A 12,067-nucleotide genomic window follows, 5' to 3' on the forward strand; every position below is an offset into this window, starting at 1 on the left:
ATCTCACAAGAGAGATTGTGAGATTGTAATATCTGCTGTTTTCAGCACGCAACCCAGCATACAACTGGATCTCTTGTCCACGAGACACTGAGACACGTGCGCTTCATTAAAATCATTCTGTCAACAGTGATTTGGAGGCTACTTGTGCACGAATTTCATCCAATTCCTCTGTTAAACCATATCTGGTTTACACCGAGTGGCGCGCTACAGGCTCGTATGGTCTGCTATTTTTGAAAAATCGAAGAGCGACATTTATAGAATCTGATCTCAGGTCAGATTGGGTTAAGTTTTATGAACACAAAGGCCCATTGCAAGGTACGATTCAATCATTGCATTTCAGAGGGGCGGCGGCGTTTAGCGCACTTTTAAAATCATGCATTGTAGAATAATTAAATGAAATAAATTAATGTCCGTCAATGCGCACCAAATGTCACTTTTTTGCGCTCCCAAATGAACTTCAAGTCCTCCTTTATCCAATTCTGACCCGAGATCAGATTCTAAAAAAATGTTCTTCTACATCCTGACAGTTTTCTGAAAAAGCTATGTCTCTGTGTCAGTGGTTCTTCGATTTTTCAAAAATAGCAGATCTACAAGCTCGTAGCGCGCCACCGAGTGGCACGCTACGAGCTTGTAGATCTGCTATTTTTCAATAGCTAAAGCATAACATGATGCTTTAAAACACCAAAAGGGGTTCCCGCCCCAAAATGGATTAACCAATTCCTTCACAGTTTCCAGTATCAGCTTATAGTTTCTTCGTTATGATTTTGTTTTTAAAGTTTGTATTATTTAGCGCTTTGTAGCGCGCCACCATCTTGTCCTTTATTCTCTCGTGAGCCACGCTGTCCGCCGTTCAAACATTTGCTCCTCTTCAGCAATCCTTTCCTTTCCAATGGAAACTCCAAAGCGCGTCTTTTGACTAAATGTATAGTGACCACTTGTCACGTTTGTTAAAAGAAAAAAAAGCCCTTTTCTCCCTTTGTGTGAGCCAACGTCATGGGCAGAATGAACTGTTGTAGCACCAGTAAGACGCGCAAACGCGGGAATCGAACGCAGCTGAGACCCTGCAGATCATGTCTGTCTGTCTGTCTGTCTGTGTGTCTGTCCCGCTGTTACTGTATATGTGGACCTGGCCCCTTTTGTGCCCATATATGGAGCTGAGTGATTGCTGATGCAACACACTCCATATTTGGATAGCGGGACAGACACACACACATACACACAGACAGACAGACATGATCTGCTAGGTCTCATAGTAAGTGCTCACTGCGCTCGCAATTATAATCAATTCAATCTGTCCGTTCAATGAACTGTTTCCCCACCAATAAGGGCCTTTCTCAGCCCCACCTCTCTCCCTGTGTTTTAGGATCCAAGATGGCCGCAGCACCAGGAGGGGGCGGGGCCTTACTGGGCTGCGTTCACAAATTCAAGACGCCTGTGTCTTGCGTTTGTCTTGTGTCTGTGTTTAATGGCCGCTCCATTAAATGCATTTCCAACGGAAGCCCATATGGTTTGACCAAACAAGCTGTGTTCAGACACAAGGCAGGTGTCTTGAATGCAGCCCAGTAAAGGTCATATGTCGACCCCGCCCGCTCACCTCTGCCCCACCCTCTCCCGGTGCTGCGGCCGGCCATCTTGGATCCTAAAACACAGGGAGAGAGGCGGGGCCGAGAAAGGCCCTTAACAGGCCCAAGTGTAGAAGCGCACGTCCTACGCAAATCGGTGTAGTTACCGTAGGAGTGTTTTGAGCGTGACGTCAGGCCACCAGACGTCGCTCGGACTATATGAGGCTCGGAATCCGCTGCCGCTCGTCCACTGTGAAGCAGGCGAAGCAGCTCGTAACACAGCCAACGAGCCCCAACGAGACCAAACCCAACGCGGAGACCGAGAGACGCACCAAAGAGACCAAACCCAACGCGGAGACCGAGAGACGCACCAAAGAGACCAAACCCAACGCGGAGACCGAGAGACGCACCAAAGAGACCAAACCCAACGCGGAGACCGAGAGACGCACCAAAGAGACGCAGACTCAGCACGTCCACTCCAGTGACTTGTCGTCATCGTCGTGTTGCATCCGAGTTAACGTTCCCGAGGACGCACGTTTCAGAAGAGGCGACCACAGCCGTCCGTCCGTCCGGACCTGCCTTTCAACATTTAACTCAAGACCGGAAAACGGGAGATTTCACACTCGATCGAAACCTTTTGCCGAGTCCATAACGACACAACAACGGGTCAACGCGGGTCAAGGCGCGCCGCAATGGAGCGAGACTACTACGAGGTGCTGGGCGTGAAGAAGGGCAGCTCGCTGGACGAGGTGAAGAAGGCGTACCACAGGCAGGCGCTGCGCCACCACCCCGACAAGAACAAGGCCCCGGGCGCCGAGGCCACCTTCAAGACCGTGGCCGAGGCCTACGACGTGCTGAGCGACCCCGAGAAGAAGGACATCTACGACCGCTTCGGCAAGGAGGGCCTGCGGGCCGACGGCGGCCCCGGCGGCGGCCCGGGCTTCCACGTGGACCCGCACGCGCTGTTCCAGCAGTTCTTCGGCGGCGGCCGCACCCCCTTCGGCGGCGGCGGAGGAGGCGGCCACGCCCACGGCGGAGGCTTCCAGTTCACGCACGGCGGCGGCGGCGGCGGGGGAAGCCCCATGTTCGGAGGAGGAGGAGCCAGGATGGGGAGGGGTGGGGGCCCCGGGGGGTTCCACCAGGCTTTCGGCGGCCCCCTGCCGCCAGGGATGATGGGAGGAGGAGCTCCCCCCGCCGCCGCCACGCCCACGCCCACGCACAAGGACCCCCCCGTGGTGCACGAGCTGGCCGTCTCCCTGGAGGAAGTGCTCTCGGGCGTCACCAAGAGGATGAAGATCTCGCGGCGGCGTCTCAACGCCGACCAGCGCTCGTGGCGCACCGAGGAGAAGATCCTGGAGGTGACGATCCGCCGCGGCTGGAAGGAGGGCACGCGCATCACCTTCCAGCGCGAGGGCGACGAGACGTCGCCGCACGCCGTCCCCGCCGACGTGGTGTTCGTGGTCAAGGACAAGCCGCACGCCGTGTTCCGCCGCGAGGGCGCCGACATCGTGTACGCGGCGCGCGTGTCGCTGCGCGAGGCGCTGGGCTGCGCCGGCGGCAGCGTGGCGGTCAGCGCGCCCACGCTGGACGGGCGCACCGTCTCCGTGACGGCCGCCGCCGACGACGACGTGGTGGTGCGGCCGGGCGCCCGGCGGCGCGTGGCGGGCGAGGGCCTGCCGCTGCCCAAGAGCCCCGGGAGACGAGGGGACCTGGTGGTGGAGTTCCACGTCGACTTTCCCGAGAAGCTCAGCGAGAGCGCCAAGGAGGCCATCTCGCAGGCGCTGCTGCCCCCTGTTGAAGAAGATGTGAATCACACCCGGGGGAAGTGAGGGGAGAGGAGGGGGGGCGCTCTTGTCATCGTACATCAATTGACCTATAATATAGCTAAGCCCCTCCCCAAACTGCTATGGTCCAATCACAGCTAAGCATTACATGGGTTATAGAGTTAGACAAACCTCGCCAACAGTAGTTTTCCTGTATGGTAAGACTATATTTTTTCCCAGTGCATACACAGTATGACGGCAGGCCTTGTGGACGGATTTGGAAGAGATTTTGACCGTCTGGGTTTCCAGAACTTGAACCAGTGTTTAATTCATGATATTTTACGTTGGAATGAATGAGCCTGGCTGGAAAAAATTGTCCAAGTGGGAGAGGGGGGCGGGGCTTAGCTAAGGCGAACGGTCGTCAACGGCGTTTAATGTTTGGCGTTGCCACAAATGTACGTCGTATTTGGCGGACGTTAGACCTCATTTCTCCTTTCATCGTCAATGGCAAATATTGGGACAAAAGCTGTATATATATTATATATATAGGAGGGGCCCTCAGGAACACCTTCCCCGCCAGGCCCCAGGTGGGCGTGTGCCGAACGTAGACGCCTCATTCGCCGAGAAAGCAGTTCATTGGAGCGACCCCGTCTCGAACTGAGGGCGGAAGTGGCGCCCCTTATATGGACATGAGTGTCATGGTTGGCGTCACTTTGTGCCGGGCTGAGAGAAAAAAAGAAAAAAATTCATGAAAATCTCTTCAGTAACAATAATTATGTGTACGTTTTTTTTTCTTTTCTTTTTAAAGCAAACTTCTTTAACTCACCTCTGCTTCCGTCGGACCCTTGACGTGAACATGTTTGATGTGCCCACTTTTCACTTGGGATTTAGAAGGACATTTTAGAATCGACCTCATCTCTTAACCCATTCTGTACGGGAACCCATTTTTTGTGTTTTGTGTAACTATTGAAAAATAGCAGATCTACAAGCTCGTAGCGCGCCACCGAGTGGCGCGCTACGAGCTTGTAGGTCTGCTATTTTTTGAAAAATCGAGAAGAGCGACTGACATTTTTAGAATCTGATCTCAGGTCAGAATGGGTTCATCAGACCAGTGTTGTGTCCAGTCTGGAAACCTCGTATGAATCTGATCTCAGGTCAGAATGGGTTAAACCCGCCGACGACTTGCCATTGTCTTCTAAACGTTACATTCCAACTAATTCAAGGCAGCGGGCGCCATTTGCACTCAACAGGACAACTCAACTTTCTCTTTTTCTTTTCAGTTTACCAAACCCACAAGTTAGTGACGCTGTCGAGAGCGTTCTAGTGAATAGCTTATCCTTGCGCAGCGCGAGGTATCGACGCCAGCTTTCTGCTAATTATTTGGTCTTTGATTAACGGATTATATAAACCAGTAAGACACGCAAACGCGGGAAGCGAACGCAGCTCGTACATATTTGGATTTATTTTTAAGTTATTATTTTTTTAAGTTAAGTTATTTTTAAGTTAAGTTTTTAACTTAGCCATAACCATATAAGGAGTCCCCAAAGCAGCTATACGTCCAAATATGGAGTGTGTTGCATCAATCACAAACAAATCACTCAGCTCCATATATGGGCACACAGGGGGGACACACAGACACACATGATCTGCTAGGTCTCATAGTAAGTGCTCACTGCGTTCGGAATCACTGCGTTCGCAAAAATAAATTTGTGCCAAAATAAATTTGTGCCAAAATAAATTTGTGCCAAAATAAAGGAAGGAAAAAAAAGCGAGTGTATTTGACTCAATTCTCAAGTTGAGCGTCTTTTTCCTGAGATCCCATCCACTGACACAACAACAGACAACATTTAGTTAGAGGTGCAGGGCACTGGGTCTGAGTTGAAGCTGACCGAGTTGACATCTGCCTCTACCCAAGAGCAAAGCATTTGCTCAAAGAGCATTTTGGGAACGAACATAAGATTGCCACGGCATACATGGAAAAAGCTTTTTCCTGGACAGAAATCAAACTGGATGACGTGAAAGGATTGCAAGCATTTTCTCTCTTCCTCACAGGCTGTTGCAATGCAATGGAAAACATTTCCTAATATGGAGGAGACCAGTAAGACGCGCAAACGCGGGAACCATATCACAATACCTGAAATAGACTCTGGCATTGACCTCCTCATCGGCACAAATGCCTCAAAGGTACTGGAACCTTTGGAAGTGGTCCACAGCCAGGCGGCAGGACCGTACGCTGTGAGGACCCTACTGGGGTGGGTCATCTATGGTCCCTTAAGAGGAGACGACGCCATCAGGGATGAGACTGGCCGCCCTGCTATTGATGTCACTCAAATCTCCATCTTGGAAAACAGTCATTCTCAGACCCATCCAACTCTACAGTACAAACAACTGAAACATGACCACAGACAGCTAACCAAACACAGGAAAGTTACAAGGAGAGACAACTACAGTTCCTCGACCTACACTGAACCACCTCCATCCAAGGAACTCAAGATGCCAGCTAAGGCTCGCAAACCACCTCGGACAGAGAGGTACCATGGAAACACAGACCCATGCAGGGATGACTCTGGACTTCAACACATACCTGTACATTACAACATGCACACACAACACAGGCTATGCTCTGATCATAGAAAAACTAAAAGATTGAAAGACTAAAAGAACTTTGAATGCACCACAAAAGGCTCTAAGAGACTTAAGTTTAAAGAACATTGATTTATTTTTGAAATTGTAAAAAAAAAAAAAGAACAATGTAGAAATGTGAATTTTGATATTGGCTCCTTATGTTTTATTTGTAATTGTGTCAAATACACTTAAGACAATTAGGGGCCGGTGTGTAGGTGCCATTATGATGGTGCTAGATTATTGGTTAGGCATATTATTTTTGAACACTTGGTGTTTCGGGCTTTAGCAGTGCACTGGGTGTGTATTTTAGAGAGGATCACTCAGGTGCACTAATCAGATCACATAGGACACAGGGGACCGTACCTATGTTCCCTCAGCCCTATGTTCCCATAACCTGACTTTGCCAGCTGGGGGCGGTATTGGGTAACCATGTTCCCCAACACCACATCCATCTGGAATCTCGCAGGGAGTTGAGCTAACGCCGAACCGCTCCGTACCGAACCAATCAGCGTGAGCTAAGGGCGGGACATGTGCGAAACCGGATGTGAAGCTATACAGACACGTCAATATGATTGGTTGTGTTTGCACGCCCACACGGTGATAGACAGACGGTCCCATCCAATCATCTACCATGTATCTTGAAAAAAAGGAACAGCCCCGTCATCGAATTTGCTTCCGCGATCTCAGATCCCAATAAGCTGTGAAACAAACATGTGTAGCAAGCTTCTTGGACCTGGCAGCGTCAGGTTAATGTTCCCTCAGGTCCGCGTCAATATGCCGACGGTCCGATCGACAACCTACCTCAAACCCTCACCCTAACCCTTAACCTCCCCCGGGGCAGACGCCTAAACCTAACCACCCACCCTCTCCCGACCCCCAGCGCACCTCGGACCAATGCTCCTTCTGAGGGAACATAGGGCTGAGGGAACATAGGTATGACCCCGGACACAGGAGGGGACGGTGGGAGCACTACCGCTTCTGACCAGCAGCAGCAGCACAGAGACAGACACACTTCTACAATAACATCACTGGTATGTGGTTTATGTTCATTTCAACTGCTCACCTCTGCTCAATAAATACACACCAAAACTGGATTCAAGACTGGAGGACATCCATCCGTTATGTTTCCGTTAGTATACTCTGCGTAGGATCACTCCCAGCACCTGTGACGTAACGTGCAAGTATATATATTGGAAGGTGAAAGATTGCCGTTACACGTATGAAACCCTACATACAGTGAAGAAAATAATTATTTGACCCCCTGCCGATTTTGTACATTTTGCCCTAATACAAAGAAATGAGCTGTCTATAATTTTTATGGTACTTTTATTAACAGATAAGAGACAGAATATCAACACAAAAGTCCAGAAAAAAACAAACAATATATAAAAGGTTATAAATTAAATTCCATCTCATCAGGTGAAATAAGTATTTGATCCCCAAGAAGCACATCATGACTTAACCCCTAGGCTATGGAACACGGAAATTACGGAATTAATCGAAAAATATAAACATGCCATATACGGAAGGAACGGAATGTATTGACTGTCAGTTATTTGGGCTTCAACGGAGCAAAAATGAGAATTTCTTCGCTAATATCGCTAATGTTGGATGTAATCTACCAAAAAACGGCCGAAATCTGCGTGATACCCTGACACGACAACGCGTATTCAGGGCGGAGTCACCACCCCCAGGGTAAGTTGTGATTTGCTCTCGTTCACTGCAATGCAATTTGCGGCATTTTCAAAACAATATTGCGCAGAGTAGCAATTTGCAATGACATAGGTTGAAAGATCTGTTGCCCGTGGACAAGGCACGCTACCTCCGCAAGTTAGATATTATCGGCATAGATGTTTGTCCGTATGTTATTAAGGATTGGAAAAAGTTGCATTGGCAGCCATAGAAAATTCTGCCCAGGGTAAATGTCCCGGATGTGACGTTTTGGGGCGTTCCTGTCTTGTTTCGTGTCAGTGTATCGTGCGCCATCGCGCACAGCGCGCCGTCTCTATGTGCGTCGCTGTGAAAAATGTGATATTTTGCGATGTTTTGGGGTTAATTTGACTTAGTTGTGAAGAATATAGCATTAGCTTAGCATCCCCGAGGGTCACTCTAGTGACTCGGGTCAAAATACTGCCGGATGTTGATGATCGTTGAACCGGAAGTGACTCCCCTGGATTCGTCTATTTTTGTCAAAATCAGCATAATGGTGCATTCTCGCCATCTGGTGGCAATTCCGGAGAAGACACTAGGTTTGTCAGTCTCATGTAAACGATCTGTTCAAACCATCAGATCTTTCTATTAATGTTAAAATGATGAATTAAAAATAAGCCAATTTGTTACCCAAACAAAAAAATTGGGATTGGTAGTCTAAGGGTTGATACTTGGTGGAGAAAAACCCTTGTTGGCGAAAAGCACAGAAGTCAGACGTTTCTTTGTAGTCGGTCATCAGGTTTGCACACATTACACCTCAGGAGGGATTCTGGTCCGCTCCTCTTTACAGATCCTCTCCAAACCCTGAAGGTTTAGAGGCTGTCGCTTGGCAACTCGAAGCTTCAGCTTCCTCCACAGATTCTCTATGGGATTAAGGTCTGGAGACTGGCTATATAGGCCACTCACTCCATGACCTTAATGTGCTTCTTCTTGAGCCACTCCTTTGTTGCTACAAACTCACTCCCAATCTAAACTATGGAATGAACTTCCCATTGCAGTCAGAACTACAAACTCACTCCCAATCTAAACTATGGAATGAACTTCCCATTGCAGTCAGAACTACAGACTCACTCCCAATCTAAACTATGGAATGAACTTCCCATTGCAGTCAGAACTACAGACTCACTCCCAATCTGGTCAAAGAGAATGGTCAAACCTGGGCAGTGAAATCCATTCATAGTTTTAAATGTTTTCTTCATGTCGACTTCACAGCGTGACCACCAGAGGGCGCTCACGAACCACCAGTGGTACAAGTACCAGTGGTTGGGAACCTAATAGGGGGACATTTCTCATGTCGCTACAACCCATTCTGACCTGAGATCAGATTCTAAAAATGTCTCCTAAATCCTGACAGTTTTCTGAAAAATGTTTCTATGTCAGTCGTTCTTCAATTTTTCAAAAATAGCAGACCTACAATCTCGTAGCGCGCGCTATGAGCTTGTAGATCTGCTATTTTTCAATAGCTAAAGCTATTGGGTTAACAGGAAAGCAGAGAGCTTTACAACAGAAAGCCAATGATTAGGGGAGTCGGGGGACGAACTGTTATGGCATTTGGACACTGGACAGACAGACAGGGTCTCAATGTGAACACTGACGTCTGTCAGTCACAATGTGGGACAGACAGGGTCTCAATGTGAACACTGATGCCTGTCAGTCACAATGTGGGACAGACAGGGTCTCAGTTTGAACACTGATGCCTGTCAGTCACAATGTGGGACAGACAGGGTCTCAATGTGAACACTGACGCCTTTCAGTCACAATGTGGGACAGACAGGGTCTCAATTTGAACCCCGACGCCTGTTAGTCACAATGTGGGACAGACAGGGTCTCAGTTTGTGGGACGCCTGGAGAGTCTTGGGTAAACGAGGGACTGTCCCATGCAGAGGGGGATATCTGGTCACCCAGGCACAGTTTCTTTAAGGCACTTCATAAAAAAACCCTCCCTGTTAAAACCAAAATCAAGCATAGCTGCAATGACGGTCTTTGTCCAGGAGAGGGAGACATCGGTCCATGATGAGTGCATAGCAGCAGTCTGCTTCAGTCCATTCTTCTCCTTGTCAAACTTTGATGTAGATCTGACAGACCAACACAGAACGCACTTTAATGAAGATCTGACAGACCAACACAGAACACACTTTAATGAAGATCTGACAGACCAACACAGAACACACTTTAACCCATTCTGACCTGAGATCAGATTCATACGAGGTTTCCACTGTACACACACTGGTCTGATTAACCCATTCTGACCTGATATCAGATTCTAAAAATGTCAGTCGTTCTTCGATTTTTGCAAAAATAGCAGACCTACAAGCTCGTAGCGCGCCACTCGGTGGCGCGCTATGAGCTTGTAGATCTGCTATTTTTAAATAGCTAAAGCATAACATGATGCCGACACCAAAATGGGTTCCCGTTCAGAATGGGTTAATGAAGATCTGACAGACCAACACAGAACACACTTTAATGAAGATCTGACAGACCAACACAGAACACACTTTAATGAAGATCTGACAGACCAACACAGAACACACTTTAATGAAGATCTGACAGACCAACACAGAACACACTTTAATGAAGATCTGACAGACCAACACAGAACACACTTTAATGAAGATCTGACAGACCAACACAGAACACACTTTAATGAAGATCTGACAGACCAACACAGAACACACTTTAATGAAGATCTGACAGACCAACACAGAACACACTTTAATGAAGATCTGACAGACCAACACAGAACACACTTTGATGTAGATCTGACAGACCAACACAGAACACACTTTAATGAAGATCTGACAGACCAACACAGAACACACTTTGATGAAGATCTGACAGACCAACACAGAACACACTTTGATGAAGATCTGACAGACCAACACAGAACACACTTTGATGAAGATTTGACAGACCAACACAGAACACACTTTGATGAAGATCTGACAGACCAACACAGAACACACTTTGATGTAGATCTGACAGACCAACACAGAACACACTTTGATGAAGATCTGACAGAGAGGAGAATCTAACTTAGTCAATATTTAGTCTTCGTTTTAGTCATCGTAGCTTAATTTCTATTCCGTTTTTATTTATTTATTCAGAACAAGAGAACAAAGGAAGGTCGAAATCTACAGTTGATTTCGTTAAAAAAAATCACACCCGTGTGAAGTGAGGGACGCTAACATATTAAAGTCTAACTCATGTGACCAGCTCAGTGGCCTTGTGGTTAGAGTGTCCGCCCTGAGACTGGGAGGTCGGGGTTCGATCCCCGGCCGGGTCATACCAAAGACTCTAAATATGGGACCCAGTGCCTCCCTGCTTGACACTCAGCATCAAGGGTTGGATTGGGGGGTAAGTCCCTGCGACATACTAGCGTCATGTCCAGGGGGTGTACTTGTACATCAAGCTGCCTCACGCTACAGAAACAGGAGATAGGCTCCTGCCCCTATGGGCCTCATGGCTCGGCAAGGCTACTTACATGTTGATTAGGTGATCTAATGGTGATGTAAAACAAACGGTGCCAACTAAAGCAATGAGCCACGAGAGGTCTCAGGTTACCGGCTATTTTACACTGGCTGGGAGGCGAAGGCAGACTCGAGGCGCAGCCGAGGGCCTCGAGTTACAAACATATAGCAATATTAACCTAATAAAACTATTAAATTCACAAAAGTAGCTATACGCTTTGCGCCACCAGAGCGAGCGAGCCACATCACTTCCTTGCTTTGCTGCAAGTATAGGCTATGTGACGAGAGAATAGCGCTTGATGTCTTTACGGGGCCGCCCGGAGCCACACATTCACAGTCCTATGAGCCGGGCGGTGCTTAGACGCCCCCCCCCGCACGGCATGGGTTCGTAAGGCGTACACGCACACAACACATGTGCGCGCGTACACGCACACACATGTGCGCGCGTACACGCACAGGCAGGCTTTGTGAGACGAGGAAGACATATATCATGCGATTGTCGCATTGCATGGAAGCGGGAATTGTACCCCGACAACCTGTCGCGCCAACGGGGGCACACTATTTTCCGACAGCATTCTAGCCGACGGGGCAACGGTCCGCTCCGCAGCGGGGGGACCGTCGCTGCGATGCGAAAAAGCGATGGTCCGACATGCGCTGCTCCCGTGCTCGCGGTTAGGGTTAGGTTAGGATTGAGGTTTCGGATCAATATGCTGTCGGAAAAAAGACCTGCACCCCGCGCCAACAGGGGCTGAGCCCTGATTGGCTGGGGTGATTGTTGTGGGCGGGGGTCTTGGTGGCTGTGGGCTACAACACGACACTATTATAATAGTTTGTTTGTGTAACCTTGTCTTCAGTACATGACGCGCACACGCGCACGCACACGCACACGCACACGCACACACACACACACACACACACACACACACACACACACACACAC

General features: G+C 48.6%; 2 protein-coding genes across 2 annotated transcripts in view; one reads left to right on the forward strand and one right to left on the reverse strand.

Annotated features, from left to right (window-relative positions):
- Positions 1 to 2,254: 2,254 nt before the first annotated feature.
- Positions 2,255 to 3,391, forward strand: LOC308322329 (dnaJ homolog subfamily B member 1-like; the record flags this gene model as incomplete). The annotated part of the gene is made up of 1 exon (XM_080773531.1): positions 2,255 to 3,391. The coding sequence occupies one exon, from the start codon at positions 2,255 to 2,257 to the stop codon at positions 3,389 to 3,391; it is 1,137 nt and encodes a 378-aa protein (XP_080629657.1).
- A 6,326-nt stretch (positions 3,392 to 9,717) lies between these two features.
- The window catches only part of LOC308322330 (alpha-1,3-mannosyl-glycoprotein 4-beta-N-acetylglucosaminyltransferase B-like), a gene marked incomplete at its 3' end in the record, with an annotated part of 44,819 nt that continues 42,469 nt past the window's right edge, over positions 9,718 to 12,067 (reverse strand). The window contains exon 15 of the mRNA XM_080773532.1: positions 9,718 to 9,771. Within this exon, the coding sequence (XP_080629658.1) occupies positions 9,718 to 9,771 (54 nt within the window). The remainder of the gene's footprint in view (positions 9,772 to 12,067) is intronic.

The sequence above is a fragment of the Protomyctophum bolini genome (genome assembly GCF_963924005.1).
Source record: "Protomyctophum bolini genome assembly, chromosome: 10".
Classification (NCBI taxonomy): domain Eukaryota; kingdom Metazoa; phylum Chordata; class Actinopteri; order Myctophiformes; family Myctophidae; genus Protomyctophum; species Protomyctophum bolini.